Below are 16,867 nucleotides of genomic sequence, written 5' to 3'. Positions count from 1 at the left end.
TTTTTATTTATTTCTGTCTTTGTCTTTATTATTTTTTTCTTCTACTCAGTGGGGCTTAACTTGCACCTTTCGTTCTAGTTTGTTGACCTGAAGAGTTAGATAATTAATTTTAATTATCCTCTGGTAGTATATACATTCAAACTCCAAGTTTCCCTGTAAACACTACTTTAGCTGTTTCTCATATTTTCATTCTATTCAGTTTAAACCATTTCTTAAAATTTCCCTTATGATTTCTTTTTCCACCAAAAAAAATTGGTGTTTCTTAATTTCCAAATATTTGGTGAACTTTCTAGTTATTGTCTCTTGTTGATGTCCTGTTTAGATTCATTATAGTCCAAGATTATACACAGTGTCATTTCAACCTTTTGGAATTTGTAGTGACTTACTTAAGGCCCACAGTATGGTATATCTTGCTGAATGTTCCAAGTGCATTTGAAACAAAGGTATATTCTATAGGTTTTTGTTTTATTATTGTTTAAATGTCTATTTGGTTAAGTTCATTAATGGTGTTGTTCAAAAAATTTATATCCTGACTAATCTCTTATCTGCTTGTTCCATGTGTTGCTGAAAGAGATGTGAATATCTCCAGCTATTATGGTCAATATGTCTCTATCTCCTTTAGTTCTGTCAATTTTTGTCTTACATAGTTTGGAGCTATCTTATATGCATACACGGATTTATGCCTGTTGAATTAACACTTTTATCATTATGAAATATCTCTCTTTATCTATCATAACACTTCCTCTCTCAATGTGTAGCTCTGTCATATGAAATAATCACACAAGTTTTCTTTTGCTTGGAATTGGCATATTTGTCTTTTTTTAAACATCCCTTTACTACTAACATTTTTTTTTGTTCTATACATAAGTGTCTCTCATAAACTGCATGTATTTGGATCTTTTTTGAAATATGGTCAGTATGGTGTTTAGTCCATCTGTATATTTAAAAGTACTGTTACAGTTGGTATATCATATATGCATGATATAAAAATATTCAATTTATTCTTTTTAAAATAAATTACACTTTGTTGAAAATGACCATATTTCCATCCACTTGTTTATCTTTTCCTCTATTTTCTTTCAAACAGTTACAGTTTTTAATCTGCTAAATTCAGCATCTGTAGGTCTGCTTCTATTATCTGTCTTTTCTATGGATTATGGTGCACATTTTCTGTGTCTTTTTATGTCTCTTAACTTTTTATTGTTGTTGATCTTTATGTATCAAACAATTAAAGTGAATACAGTTTGTGTTATTTTTTCTTACAAGTAGGTAGCCTGAGAGTTGAGTATCTCAGTTGACTCAGAATTGAGTTGGGGTGGCTGGGATGTAGGTATGTTCACTCCAATCTGTCTTCATCTCTGATAGCTGGTGAGGGAGGGGGTGCTGCAGTCATGTGTTTGACGCAGGCCTTTTCTCTAATGAGACTTGCTCTCCTGATTACCATGAGACTGCAAGTGATATCATGCAGCCTTTACATCCTTTTACGCTGTCCGAGCGCTTAGCAGTAATTCTGCAAGCCTGTGCAGCTGCCGGGAGCTTCACTGGATTTTCTTGTTTCTATGAGACTCTTTATGTTTATTACAAACCAAAGCAAATTCTTCCATGGAATGAAATGGCCACCTATCTTAGCTCACCCTAGAAAGGATCCTTCTTAAGTACACTTGTAGTTCAAAAATTTCTCTTTATTTTCTCTGTACTTTGATGTCTTTAATGTTTGCTTAATTTAATTTTTTTGTGATTTATCCATTTGGTTTATCTGGAAGTCTCAGTGAGAGTATTGTCCTGATGCTACCTACTAAATTGTGTACTGAAAAGAAAGTACACTGATCACTCTAAGTTTTAATAGTTGATTAAAAAATAAATGTTTAAAAAGAAGCCAAATCATGTTTTGATGATGACTTGTAATTGCTACCTATTTCTTCTGCTTTATATATATTTTTTTATTTAAAGCAAGGCATATTTATTCTCTTTCTGGGATGGAGCACCATGTTTTGCTTTAGGTTAACATACATTGATTATATTGTTTTGAAACTTTTGAGAAACCTGAGTTTCAAAAAGCAGAACTTTAGTTGCCAACTTTTACCAGGAAAAAATGTAAGGCTCAACTGCTCTGCTTTGCTGAATGAAGAGGATGTAATTTATTGGATGTTCGGGGAAGAAAATGGATCGGATCCTAACATACATGAAGAGAAAGAAATAAGAATTATGTATGTATGTGTAATATATATGTCATGATATATACCATATAACAATCATATATATTATATATAACATCATATTAAAAACACTGGGTGGCTGATATGTATTTTGGGCTAGTTTAAATTATAATTATAATGGACATATTTTATAATTATAGTGGCCATACCCTAGGTGGATGCATTATGCAGAAATGTATTGCCAAGATCTAAGCTGGAAAAGAAGGTCCATGAGAAGGCCATTGAGGGTATTTAGCATCACCTTATAAAGTAGCACTTGGTCAGTCAGGATCCGATGGGGATGGGGAGTTTACTTAGCTTCTTAGAAAAGGGCAGTTGCCTAGGCCAAGTTTTTTTTTATTTTGAAAAATTTGTTAAGTTGTTTATTTTTCTAATGGGCCAAAAAGGTTCCAAATGGCATGCATATTGATACTTAAATAAGCCTATATTCTTCCATTAAGGAATGGTCAAACTTATAAAAAGAATCAGTCTAAACATATAGTCACCTAAGCTTTTCTGAATGACTTTGGGTCATACTGTAAGTATTCATTATTATACTGATACACTACTCAGGGTCTAGTGAGTGCTGAGCCTAAGTTGTCTACCACCTTTGCCGCACTTGTTGAGTTTTTTCTTCTGCTTTTTACACATTTTTTGGTACCTTCTTTGTTACCATGCTGGCAGCTCTACATTCTTGCTGACACTTGTCTACAAGCTCTTTACACCACAAAGTCTGGCTTCTTGCCTGGGAGCAGGCATGTGATTCATGCCCACTACATGTTGAATTCATTTGAAATTTGTGGATCTCCTGCCATCATATCTCATCCTCAGCCACTGGCCTCCGTTTGAGTTTTGTATTTCTCCCTTTGGATAATCTCTTTCTAATTTTTAGAGGGGTAGAAAACCACAGTGAATTTCTTAGAAATGCAGCTTAAGCTACAAAAGCAGGGAGGTCTTTCTTTATAGTTGGGTGCACACACCTTTGATATCATCTGTTTTGTCCTCTCAGTGGCCTCCTGTGTTTTACTTCTGGATTTCATTGGTTTTAGATGGTTGTTATTTCTGGATGGGTGACTTAGGAAAAGAATTACATTCCAAAATGTACTTGAGGCAGTTGGAGGCTACAGTGGGGCTCTGTGTCCCGGGTCCTAGATATCCCTGTTGCTAGGAATGTGGGCACATGGGGCCCATGTCTGGCTGTGTTGACTGGTGTAGCTATCAGAGCCTGTCATTGGTGGGGGAAGTGGATGTCATAAGTGTTTACCTGACATCAACCACAGGACAACTTGAATCCTTTAAGGAAGAGAAAAAGAACGTGCTGCCAGTGGCTTTCTCAAGTCATTTTCTGACACTCATGGAACAGCTTCACTGGCACTTCTCATGTGCCTCGGGGTGCTTGAGAACAGTGTTATGTTTTTTAATGCTGAACACATTAAACCAGTTTGTTGGATTCCATGGACAAATGTAATACGAATCTGCATCTATGCTAAACAACTTACAGCCTTGTCATAATTAGTGGGAACCACTCTGTGGAAAGAACTCCAAGTTGTTAGGAAGAGAGAAGTAGAGAAAAATAATTGAGAGAGAATATTTTCTCATATTTTCAACTTAGCATCATGATCTTCCAGCCATTTAAACTTCAGGTAATTGACAGCACCATTCCCAAATGGCCTCAGGAGGGCTGTTTCTGTCAGTTCTGATGCTCCACGGAGGAGGGGACATTTATTGTAGTCCATGCTTTAAGAGTACTGGCCAGAAAGGGAAGAAATAATGCAGGCAACATCACAGCTGCCTTCAAGCATTTTAAACATGTGAATTCCCCTCTCAAGGGTAACGAACAGAGCCTACTGCTAAACTATTTTGCCCTCTTACAGGACTCCAGAAGGCAAATGGCATGCTTCAAAAGTATTGAGAATTGAAAATATTGGTGAAAGCAATCTAAATGTTTTATATAATTGCACTGTGGCCAGCACGGGAGGCACAGACACCAAAAGCTTCATCTTGGTGAGAAAAGGTGAGAAAGATTTATTTTTGGAAGTTTTGAAACTTAGCTCATTGCTACTGAGAGACATCTCAAAGATGGCCACTTTCTCATTTTCCACACCAGAACCCAGCTCCTGAGAGGGGAAATCAGTCACCTCATGTCACAGGCATTCAGTGGGGCCCCTCTGTCTCATGATGCCAAGCAGAGAATGAAAACAAAACTCATTCACCTGCTCTCACAGTCATATTCCACCCCATGTGGAAATCGGGGGGCCTGAGGCTTGGAGATACAGATGCTGAGAGTGAGGCTCATGGGGAGGCCATCAGGACAACCCCTGCACCCAGCACTGCACCCAGAGCAGCCAGAGGGTAGTTTGCAGATCTGTGTGGGGTGAGGCCAGTGCAAACTTGGTGTGACTGCTGCTCCAGCCTGCCTCAGCAGGGTACCAGGCTCAGGGTCCTTGTGTGTGCTCATTCATTCATTGCCTCCTGGACTTGGCAAGCAGGCCATTGATAGCCCTGATCTGTGGGCTCTTAAAGTTTTTCAGTGCTCACCTGATTGAGGGCCCCAGGGTCGCCATCCCTTTCCTCCACCAAAGTAGCACAGCCCAGGGCCTTCAGCCCAGTAGCTGCTCAGAAATGGCTGTGACTGGAGCCAGAAAACTGTGATTTCCAGTTGTCAATACTCATTCACTGTTCATTCCCAGGCTCCACCATCAACTCCCTGGATATGTAGAGAAAGGTCAAGATCTGCAAGAGAGAGAGAAAGGGAGAGAGACAGAGACTAACACACCCAGAGACAGATGGAGACGGAGAGAGACAGACACAGAGAGAGGACAAAGAGAGATACATGAGATGGAGGGACAGAGACAAACAGACAACTCTAGAGAGATGAAGACAGAAAGAGAGAGAGAAAGAGAGACAGAGACACAGAGAGACAGAGAAATGAGAGAGACAGGGAGAGACACAGAGACAGAGGAACAGAGAAAGAGGGAGATAGAGAGGCAGAGACATGAAGGGATGCAAATACAGAGAAATGAGAGTGAAACAGACAGAGAGACAGAGTAAGGGAGAGATACACACAGACACACACAAACATGCAGAGACAGCCACACACACAGACTGGGCCTTGGCTTTGTGAGAAACGGAAGGAGTGGGACAGGAAGAGCACAAAGGCTGGAAACCCCCTTCAGCTGGGCTATCCTGGTGCCCAGGGGCAGCTCCCCCAGCACATATGTTTTAGAGCCGCCTCTCTACCATATGCACTCATAACAACAGCTCACATCCCATACATGTTAATTACATGACAGGATCCGGGTGAAGTTCCTGCCATGATCTCATCCAGTCTTAACGACAAGCTTTATAGAGGTGAAGAAACTTGCCCAGGGTCACACAGCAGGTGAAGGTATTGAAACTCAGACCTGATTAAATCTGGAATCTGTGTTCTTACCTTCCGCAGGGCTTGTCGCCTGTGGTCTTCCACCCCTGTGTGATTGCCTGTGCTGTGGTCCACTCACTTGTGAGGGAGCGGGGCTCAAATCTTTGTTGGACCATCACCTGGCCAGGCTTTCCTGGGGCCTGCTCACCACCAGTCACCTCTCCTTTCTTAGAACAGGGCAGGACTGTCCTATTCCTGCCCTAGACGCTTCTGGCCGGTCAATTCTCCTGCTGCTGCTCTCACAAATGTAGGTTTAGAAATTGGGGCTCACAACCCACCATCACCCCGTGCCAATGTGTGCGTGTGTGTTTTTGCAAATGTGTGACACAGTTATGACTATGCAGTCCTTTCCAAGGTACAGGAGCCCCAGACCCTGGGTCTGCTCAGAGTTCACTATTAAACAACATTAGCTGCTTGCCTGAATCCTAAAGATAGTAGAAAGATACGGAAAGATAATTTTTAAAAATTGCACCAAGATGGCACAAGTTTTAAGCACGTTTATGCTCATTGACCTAGAGATGCCCCCACCATTACAATCTATTTTAAGAAAGAATTAGAAATATGGATAAATGTATACACCTTTTTGTATATGTATATACATATATGCATGTATATATACACATATTTGCAAATGTATATGCATATACATACATGGTTACACATTTCTATAAATATTATACATGTATACACTTATACATATAAAATGTACTGCAACTTTATGTCTCCTTACTAAAAATTGTAATCAATCTAAATATTAGGATATTATGAATTATAATTTTAATGACCTACTGAAATGCTCATAATATAATATTCAGAAATAACGAGTGATTACCATATGATCTCAGTTAACTAAAAACTTTAAGAGACAAAAAGAGAACCCAGAAGGAAATATTCTATCATGTTAACACAGCCTTCACCACATTGTGATTTGTTGTTAAAAATTACTTTATTCTTTTTATTCCTCTGTATTATCTCAGATTGTCAATAATAAACATAAACAGAATCAATCTAGAAAATGTATTTTTTTCCAAATGATACTTTTATACAAAGAATTTGCTAAAATTCCAAGAGCTGTGTGCTGTATTAACTACTTTTTGTGTAATATTTCATTTAATCTTCCCCAAAGGAGCAGCCTTGTAAGTGAAGCAGTTAGTATCTTCATTTTACAGATGAAGGTACCAAGGTTTAAGAGCATTCACGATTTTTCCTACAATACAAAATAATTGATGGAGCCCGGCTGCAAACTCAGACAAATGTCAATCCAGTGCTCTCTCTCTTCTCTAAAACCATGCACCTCAACCCACTTGCTAATATTTCTGTGAGTCCCTGTGTATTTCAGCCTAGTATCTCTTCACCCCAGAAATCTGATTTCCACAGGTACAGATACAATACATTACTGTGTAATGTTTTCACTTCAGTTCTCTAAATATCCGTGTACACATTTTTATTCTTTAAAAATCTGAGTAGAAATATCACTACTCCAGACTAAAGGCAGGAATGTGGAGTCACTCAGTGGAATGTGTCAGCACGTGGGTTGGCAACTACTGCATTAGTGTTAACAGTAAAAATGGACAAGCAGGTGATGACGGACAACACTGGTAAGATTTCTTGATTATTTTCTTTTCCTTTTTCCCTTTCTTTTCTAGCAGACATGGCTGATATCCCAGGCCACGTCTTCACAAGAGGAATGATCATAGCTGTTTTGATCTTGGTGGCAGTAGTGTGCCTAGTGACTGTGTGTGTCATTTATAGAGTTGACTTGGTTCTATTTTATAGACATTTGATGAGAAGAGATGAAACATTAACAGGTAACACATATAATGCTGGAATTTCTTACCTTATGTTCTCATTAAGAAATCAGATAAATAGGCATTAATCTTCATCTTATTGTGATGATATTGTAGAATTAATCTGTGGGACAGGTTTTCTATGGGAAATATTGTTCTGCCTGTACCATCCATTATGAATGTTGTCTGTGTCTTCTTTTCTTGTGCTTACTTATGTGTTGCCCAAAATTGTTCTCATTGTCTCATGTATGTATGTCATAGCCTCCTAAACGCCCTGGGAGATGCTCGGGCCCAGGAACTGTATATCTGGATGTCTTTGTGCATGCATCACCTAGGTATCTTTATAGTACATACACTCAATAAAGTTGCTTTAAGTTAGATTGAATTGTCCTATCGCTCATTATTTCAACCTGGCAAAGGAAGCTTACATAATGGACGTGTAAGATCCCCCAGCTGGCCGGGCGCGGTGGCTCACGCCTGTAATCCCAGCACTTTGAGAGTCCGAGACGGGCAGATCACGAGGTCAGGAGATCGAGACCATCCTGGCTAACAGAGTGAAACCCCGTCTCTACTAAAAATACAAAAAATTAGCCGGGCGTGGTGGTAGGCGCCTGTAGTCCCAGCTACTCGGGAGGCTGAGGCAGGAGAATGGCGTGTGAACTCGGGAGGCGGAGCTTGCAGTGAGCGGCGGAGATCGCGCCACTGCGCTCCAGCCTGGGCGACAAAGCAAGACTCCGTCTCAAAAAAAAAAAAAAAAAAAAAGAGAAAAAGAACCCCGAGCTGGAAGCCAAATGATCTGAGATCATGTCTCCTAGATCTGCCAGTTTTTATCTGCTACTATGTCGACCCGCTGGCTCTATGCCTCAGTTTCCTTATACTTAAAGGTGACCGGAAGTCCTCAAGTTTCCAGATAATTACTAATTTAAAGGAAGTCAGTCTAATTCATTGCACTTGATTTTGTTTTGCATCTGTGTGTTTGCAGGAAAAAAAACCTTCACAGAGTTCAAAACCCAAAATGTCTATGAAATTATACTTCAGAAGCCCCCCTTCCAGCCTGGTCCTGGATCTATGATTCCCACCCCTCATTGATAGCACATCTGACCAAATATCAATACAGATTCTTATTACACACCTCCTTTTAAAAAGAACAAATCCTGGCTTAATATGCGCACTCTTTTCAACTTTGCTCTCTTATACCTTAGACACACTTGCATGTTACTTTATAAAGCAGTCCATCATTTTTTAGGGCCGCACAGTATTTTATTTGTGCAGAGCTACCACTGTTTATTTAGTCTCCTTTTGATGGACATTTGGCTTGTTTCCAATCTTTTGTTATTATAAAAATGCTGCAATGGACAGCTTTATACATTCATCGTTTCATATGTATGCAGTAGGTCTGAAAGAAAAATTCTCCAAAATGGAGTTTCTAGAATACAAGAAGGAGACACAGCCATTATTTTGCTAGATACTGTCAATTCACCCTCCCTACTGCCTTCAAAAGATGACAGCAAATTTTTTCCCATAACCCTACCCACAACCATTTGGAGTTGTGCCAATCTGATAGGTGAAAAGTTGTATTTAAGTGACATTTTAATTTGCATTTCCCTTACTATGCAAGAGAATCAGCAACTTTTCATTTGCGTAAGGCTCAGTTGTATTTCCTTTCTCAACACACCCATTCATATCTTTTGCCTATTGTTCCATGGGGCAGTGGCTTTATTTTGCATATTTATTTCTAGGAGCTATTTATATTTTAGGGAGGTTAGCTTATTATCTATAATATGAAATGCAAATATTCCCAGGCTGTAATTTGTCTTTTGACTTTGCTTATAGTGGTGTGCTATATAAAAGACTTTTTGAAAAACATACTCAAATATATCTTTTATGGTTTCTGGATTTGGGATCATAAGTAAAACAGCCTTCTTAACCTCAAGTTATACAAAAATTATATTAGTTCCTCTGAGATTTTTATAGGTTTAGTTTTCACATTTAGAACTTTAAATTGAACAACATAAAGTTAGCAAGGTTAGTGAATTTAGCTTTGAGCGTGCATGTGCACTTGTGAGTTTGCTATGGGGAGAGATGATGCTGTAACAAACGGGGAAATCTGTATTTGATATTTTCTGAATGGTCTCTGTTTGCACAGGCCAGTGTTTGTCTTCAAATAAACATTGACTAGCTCCTCTCTTTCTGACTTTCTGAAGCTAAGATTTCTTTTTTTCTTCTCCAGTTGTGTTTGACATGATTTGCGGTAATTTTTTCAATTCACACTTCTTAACTGTCAATATGGCAGTGCAGAGACATTTAGAGACATGCTCTAAATCACTTCCATTAAATTATGGTCCACGAACAAATGCGGTCCATGAAAAGGACAGAAATGGAGATATAAGTATGAAGATAAAAACTTTTATCACAATTTAATACTGCTGCAATATCTAAGACAGTGTTTCAGTATTGGTTTCTGAAGGATTGGAAATGAAACTAACCAATAAACAACAACAACAAAAGGCAAATTTAAATTAAAACATGGTCATTCACCAAGCATAGTTTGAGGAACATTTGTTTAACTTACTCCTTGAAGTCCCAAATATCCACTTGAATTATAATTTCCTTTATAATTTTCCTTTATGTTTGAATATAGAGAATAAAAACATTACCATTAGTTTTCAAATTCCTTTTTTTGAATACTTTACTCTGTCAATTCTCAAATCCCCTAAACCTTTTACTACCTGAATTTAAAATATGTTGTAATAAAATTAGCATATTTATATTAAAAGAATTGCTTAAAATAAGGAATTTGAAAGCAATTAATAGTTGAAAAGCTAATTTTTCATAGGTAAGAGCAAAGCTATATTGTATGTAATATAAACCCATATTTGATGAAATCGTCTTCCCAGTTTATTGCAATCCATTACATCATAAGAAAATTATGCCCTTTAAAAAAGTGTGCTCATGTAATTGTCTTACATGTTGATGCCTGTTTTGTCACTGACACAGTGACAACCCTAGTGAAGCACTAGCTCTTACTTAACTAGTAGGTAGTTATATTTAATAGCAGTTTAAGAAAAGTTTGAGGGGGACCTACTTACTGATTGATAACTGGTTTTATTTTTACCAACATTTCATACCTTTGATATTTATGTAAGCCTGAAATTTTTACCAACATTTTTCATCTTTCAATGCATGCAATTCTGCAAAGCAATTGCTTTAAATCAACAATAGGTTCTAACCCAAATTGCTGAACAGAATGCTGTAAGTAGAACTGAAGAAGATTTTGCCAGAAGCAGAAAGTGTTGTTTGGTGACCATGAGTGCTATGGAGGATGCCAGGCTGGGCTGTTAAGCATAAATGATGTGGCACCATAAGAGACATAGATCTAGAATGGTTTTATCCTATTAGATTTTAATAGGGGTTGCAGTTATATGTAGCCTCAAACTCAGGAGCAAATTCATTAATCCCAACAATATGCCATGCATAAATCTTACCCATCTGCCATCATCTGCCATCAAAACAATTGTCATGGGATAAAGGTAGACCATTCCCCACTACTTTGCTTCTTTCTCTACAGATCCCAATTAGCATCCATTGCATTTTTTAGGACCTGACTCAAAATTTCCTCCTTTCAGAAAGCATGTCCATCGGGATCACTCTTTATTCTCTGGCCAGGTTATTTTGTCTGTGAGTTTTGTTATTCTTTTTTTGTTATGCTATTTTTCTTCTGCTAATGTGTTGTCTGTAACTTTTTCCAAGTTGTTGCATGCATCTGCTTTGCTTTTAAAAATAGATTGGATGAAGCTAGAAGAGAGAGTGGTATCATGTTTTAATTACCCAATTAGGAGCATGGTCTTTGTTATTTAGGAGACATTTTCACCTTCTTGGGGGTCTTTCTGAGCATAGAAATTGTGATGGTGGTGGAATTAAATGATATGAGTAAACCAGGGTGAGATTCTCTTTCCACTCCTGGAATGAGGGCACCTTTGGGCTTTTGGCCTTCTAAGGAACTTAAAGACTTAAGTTCCTTTAGTGCCCAGATCTATGGCTCATATATCTCTGTATTCTTCTGTGGTGTCAAGCAGTGGGACCTTAAAGTAGATGCTTAAAAACACATTGGCTAATTGGTTGCTTGGTTAGCATGGGAGGTTTAAATATAAACAACTTTATATGTAATTTGTTTTTTCAATGATTCTATACTCATTACTTACGACATTCACTTAAGTTTGTACTTAAATAAAATTTTATTTACACATGAATTAAAAGAGTCAATCTTACCTCCTAGATGGAAAAACATATGATGCTTTTGTGTCTTACCTAAAAGAATGCCGACCTGAAAATGGAGAGGAGCACACCTTTGCTGTGGAGATTTTGCCCAGGGTGTTGGAGAAACATTTTGGGTATAAGTTATGCATATTTGAAAGGGATGTAGTGCCTGGAGGAGGTAAGAGGGAATGCCAGATAGAAAAATATTCAAGATAGTTTCTTTTTAAAAAATGAATGAGCTAGCCCCCAGAGAGCTATCCCATTTTCCTTAAAAACAAATGAATAAGGTCCTTTAAGCAAGAAATAACCACGTAAGTCAACAATCGATAGTGAGAAAACAAACTAATGAGCTTCCAATAGTCTCTTCTCTTGGGCTCTGTTCTTTGTGCTTCACGGTTCTCTGAAACTTTGGGGAAAGGGAGAGGGCATTTCCTTTTCAGAACCGGGCCCAGAGCTGGCGTTATCATGAAGCCTTTATTTAGAAATGACCCATGGTGAGAATATCTGTACCACAGCAGCGGTTCCTAATTTAACATGTGATGTGTGGACTAGTTAATCCTCACTAGTAACTCTTACTAGACATAAACACGGGTTAATTATTACTAGAAAATGCATGGGTTTTTATTGTGTTGATATCGGTGACGAAATTTAAGTAGAAAATAGGAAAATTGAAAAGGGAAAAATAACAGGAAAGCGGTGATCCCCATCAGATCATAGCTATGAAATTCAATGTTTTTTTATTAATATAGGAATACAAATGGCCATAGTGCCTATATTAAAGCAAATTACTGTTAAATTTTTTTTTTAATGAGTAACATTTTTAGATTTTCTCTGAAGTCTGTAGAACAAACATTTAAAATCTGGTGTCAAATTATTCTGGATACTGATGCTTAAAAAAAAAACAAATGTTTGATTATTACCATCATTCATGTATTAATCTAATATTTATTGGATACTATTCCTGTGCCAAGTTGTGAACTGGGCATCAAAGATATAACAGTGAGAAAGAAATAGTTACATTCCCCCCCATATTACAAAGTAGAAAGGAAAATATTGCTAACTTACACTACTGTTTAGTAATAAACAACTTGTCAAAAAAAATGCCAGATTATCAGATGCATACATTGTAGTATTTTTGGATAGCAGTTCTTTGCATCTAAGAAGGCATATTGTTACTTAGGAAGCATTTATTCTGGGCCATACATCAATTTTACTATATTTCCGTTATTTTCTAGGGGCCTTTCTTGAAAACAGATTTATTCTTAATTCATAAATAAAAATAATGTTTGAATATTCAGCTTTAATTAGGTTTGGTTAAACCTCTATTTGAGAACAGTGAGAGGTCTAGAACAGGGGTTGGCAGTTTACCAGCCACGGGTTCCATCACACCCGCAACCCTTATTGAAACACAGCCACGCACATTGGTTTACCTGTCGCCTGCGTCTGCATCTGAGCTACAACAACAGAACTGAGTAGTTGTGACAAAGACAGTGTGACCTGCAAAGCCTAACATATTTACTATCTGGCCCTTTGCAGAAAAAGTTTGCCAACCCCTGGTCTAAAATAATGGATGGTTTTGTTTTGTTGTGCCTTTTTGTCTTTTAATCTTTAAATTCTGATTTTAGCATGCTCTTTTCTGCTTGAAGAGAAGCAGGATAGTATAATAGTTAGAAAAATGTATTCCACTTGGGTTTAGATTCTGATTCTGCCATTTACTAGCTGTGTGACTCTGGGCAGGTTACTTAACCACTCTGTGCTCCGGCTTCCTTGTTTGTTAAATGGAGGTGATAACAGTATCTTCTCTGTAGCGTATTATGATGATTAAATGAGTTAATATACAAAAAACATTTAAAATAAGGTATGGTACATAATAAGTGCTAAGTAGGTGTTCATTATTATTGTTACCTAGAGATTTTTTAATAAGCATATAAAATTAAGAACAAATGGTTTGTCTTAAAGAAAAACTTATTAGTGAGGTTAGGAGTTAATATAAAATAAGACTGTGCAAAATGACTTTTATCTCATGTTCCCCCTTTCAGTTATCTTAAATTAATATGGGTTATCTTGCATTTTCAGCTGTTGTTGATGAAATCCACTCACTGATAGAGAAAAGCCGAAGACTAATCATTGTCCTAAGTAAAAGTTATATGTCTAATGAGGTCAGGTATGAACTTGAAAGTGGACTCCATGAAGCATTGGTGGAAAGAAAAATTAAAATAATCTTAATTGAATTTTCACCTGTTACTGACTTCACATTCTTGCCCCAATCACTAAAGCTTTTGAAATCTCACAGAGTTCTGAAGTGGAAGGCCGATAAATCTCTTTCTTATAACTCAAGGTTCTGGAAGAACCTTCTTTACTTAATGCCTGCAAAAACAGTCAAGCCAGGTAGAGACGAATCGGAAGTCTTGCCTGTTCTTTCCGAGTCTTAATCTTCAGAAACAGTGAATGCCAAAAAGAACTCAAGATATTCTGGGGACTGAGCATATGAACCTGTTCATAACAAAGGCTGTGACTCGAAATATTTAACTTTGTCAAAATCCTGCTCACAATTTGAAGATGAAACTTGTCATTAGGTTGGCGGGAATAAGACTAAAGATTGTGCTGTGGGCTGTGGTCATGTGCTCCCAGAAGACCTGGAATTCAAAAGAAATGGAGCTATTCTTTTTCTCCCTCTTTCATAACTGGATGCAGCTGCTCATACTCAATCCCATATTCAGCAAGTGTGAAGCTGGGCTTGATGCAAAATAACCGATGCCCTACAAAAAGGGCACATCTTTAAGAGTTTTAATGCCAGTGCTTAATTCGAATGAGGGGATTTTAAGTGTCTGAAGAGGCATTTTCTAGGGACCGGTGGGTGACTGAGTAACTGAAATGCTGCTTTCACTCCCTAACACCATGGATCTGGTTGTGCATAGGATGTGGGAAGAGGGGCTGGCAGGGCCGCCTTCAGAGGCTGCAGGGCCTCAGCCTCAGGATGCATTTAATGTATCCTGGCCACAGTTGCAGCCAACAGTTCTTGAAAGCTCGGTAAGGCCCTGCAATGCAGAGCCTGCTTATATGGATCTATTTATGGGAACTTCTGAAAAGGACCCCAGAATAGCTCTTTATCTTTCACAAGAGACACAAATTCTAATTGAGTTAATTATCTGGGTCTTTCACTTTTGATGCTCTGAAACATTTGTTGATTTTGTGTGAATGTTTATATCAAAATGTTTGCCAGGTTGTATTAGCCATTGAATAACAAAAAACTGATAGTTACTTGCTTGTTTTTTAAAAATTACATATTAAAAATGCCCTTGGCATAAGGCAGCATGGTGTGGCAGTTAAGAGATGGGCTGTGCAGCCCATCCTGAGCTCCAGTCCTGAGTTTGCTACTTACTTCTGTGGCCTCTGGAACCTTATCCAACCTCTTGGTGCTTCAGTTTCCTCATCTGTGAAATTAGAATTTATAATAATTGTACCTACCTCCCAGGGGTAACTAAATGAATAAACATAATAAAGTACTTACGGTGGTTCCTGACACAGACTCAGCACTCCGTCAGTGTTGCCATGACTATTTTTATTATCATTATTAATGATTACTTAGATCAATTATTTAGCAGTGGACTAATGGAAGCTACAGAGCAGGGAAGGGAAGCAGATCTAGGGAGGAAGGCAGTTTTGATTTGAGGAGGTTTGCACATGTAGAGAAGCATATTGGAGAAGCATATCCAGAGGGCAAAAGATATCTCTCCATTGTACATCTGCCCCTTTTGACGTTGGAAGACACATGTCTTACTCCCTAAAGGGAGCCCAGCACTGGGAGCCTTCTTGATGATCTCAAAAATAATAGCTATTCAAGAAAATCACCAAGTGACTGTGAAACTGTCAGTTCGGAAGGCTGGTTAGAACATGTGGGAGCAACATGAATGTTCTACAAAAGTTTAAAGCAGAGATTGTTTCAAATGGGTGTAGTAGATATTACTGAAAACCAAAAAAGAGTGAGATTGTCAGTGTAAGAATGTGATTTAATGTTTGTAGTGCTTACAATTTTGTGTACCAACTGGATGACTAAAAAGAGTAAAATAATTTAATTAATAGCTCATATTTTACGTGTGAAAACATGTTAGTGAACATATATAATCAAAATAGATTTCATTGCTATTGCATAGTCTCTAATACATAGAATGATTTTGCTTTTCTCTTTTATTATACTTGCTTTAAAATACTTGAAATATATTTTGTATTAAATGCATTTCAAGTTAAATGTCTTAAATGTATACATTAGATGTGTGTTTTAAAATGCATAAAATACGTTGAAATACATTAATGAACCATTAGTCTAATGCCTTTATTTTTGAAATATCATGACGTCTTTTTCACTTACTTTAAGATTCCAATTCCTCGTTCTTAACATAGACTCCTACCTGTTTTAATAGAATATGGGCCATTCAAAATGAATTCATGCACCTCTCTCTTTTTAAATGTCAAATTGCCTTGCACCTACCTTCTTGTTTCACACCTTCCATCCAGGAGCAAAATAATTCTCTTCTGTTTCTCACAAGCCACTCAATACTAAACACAGGGACTTATACATGGTAAGTCTTCATATGTCAGTTAATTAATGGGCATATTTTAAAATTCTGGTTTAAACATCTCCAACCAGGACCAACAAATAACTTTTCAGGTATAAAACAGCTTTCTTTTCCATGGTTCAGATGCCCTTAAACTGTGAAGTCTATTTTAGAGAATCAGCACAACTACCTTTCTAGGGCACGTGAAGAAACACCTCCTACATGTCTGTCATGTCCTAGAAGCATTTACTCATTAGAGCTATATCCTCTCAAAGCAGTGAGAAGCCTTAGGCCCCATGTATTCCAAAGCCAGGAACTTGAGGCATGGTAAGTCCAGGGACTTTGTCACAGTTGCACACGAGCGGTCTGACCAGGTTGGCACAGGACAGCGTACGGCCTCCTCTTGGAGATGAGCATCTTGGAGGCTGCAGGCACTTTTCTGGGGCCGACAATTTAGACTAAGAGGGCCTAGGGCAGGGGCCTGCGGAGGGGAAGCGGGCTGTCTAGGACTGGCTCTGCGGAGGAAAAGAGAGTGAGAGCGATGTTCAGGATTCCTTATAAGCCATTAAAAAAAATAGGCATTCAAATTCAGTGCAGGGTGAAAGAGCACAATTGATGGAGCACATCCGCCCACTGTGGCCTCTGCTGAGA

The 16,867-nt window shown here is 38.0% G+C and overlaps 1 protein-coding gene across 2 annotated transcripts in view; it reads left to right on the top strand.

Annotated features, from left to right (window-relative positions):
- The window catches only part of IL18R1 (interleukin 18 receptor 1), a 42,480-nt gene extending 26,498 nt beyond the window's left edge, over positions 1-15,982 (top strand). The window contains exons 7-11 of one of the 2 annotated variants that reach the window (XM_034953655.3): positions 2,087-2,207; positions 4,070-4,209; positions 7,263-7,424; positions 11,680-11,838; positions 13,737-15,982. In XM_034953655.3, coding sequence (XP_034809546.1) covers positions 2,087-2,207; positions 4,070-4,209; positions 7,263-7,424; positions 11,680-11,838; positions 13,737-14,092 — 938 coding nt within the window. In that variant the 3' untranslated portion in view covers positions 14,093-15,982. The remainder of the gene's footprint in view (positions 1-2,086; positions 2,208-4,069; positions 4,210-7,262; positions 7,425-11,679; positions 11,839-13,736) is intronic. The other variant, XM_057301256.1, reaches the window with a different exon arrangement.
- Positions 15,983-16,867: the final 885 nt, after the last annotated feature.

The sequence above is a fragment of the Pan paniscus genome, chromosome 12 (genome assembly GCF_029289425.2).
Source record: "Pan paniscus chromosome 12, NHGRI_mPanPan1-v2.0_pri, whole genome shotgun sequence".
NCBI lineage: Eukaryota > Metazoa > Chordata > Mammalia > Primates > Hominidae > Pan > Pan paniscus.
Note: the sequence above shows the minus strand (reverse complement) of the source record. Positions and strands in the feature narration are given on the sequence as shown.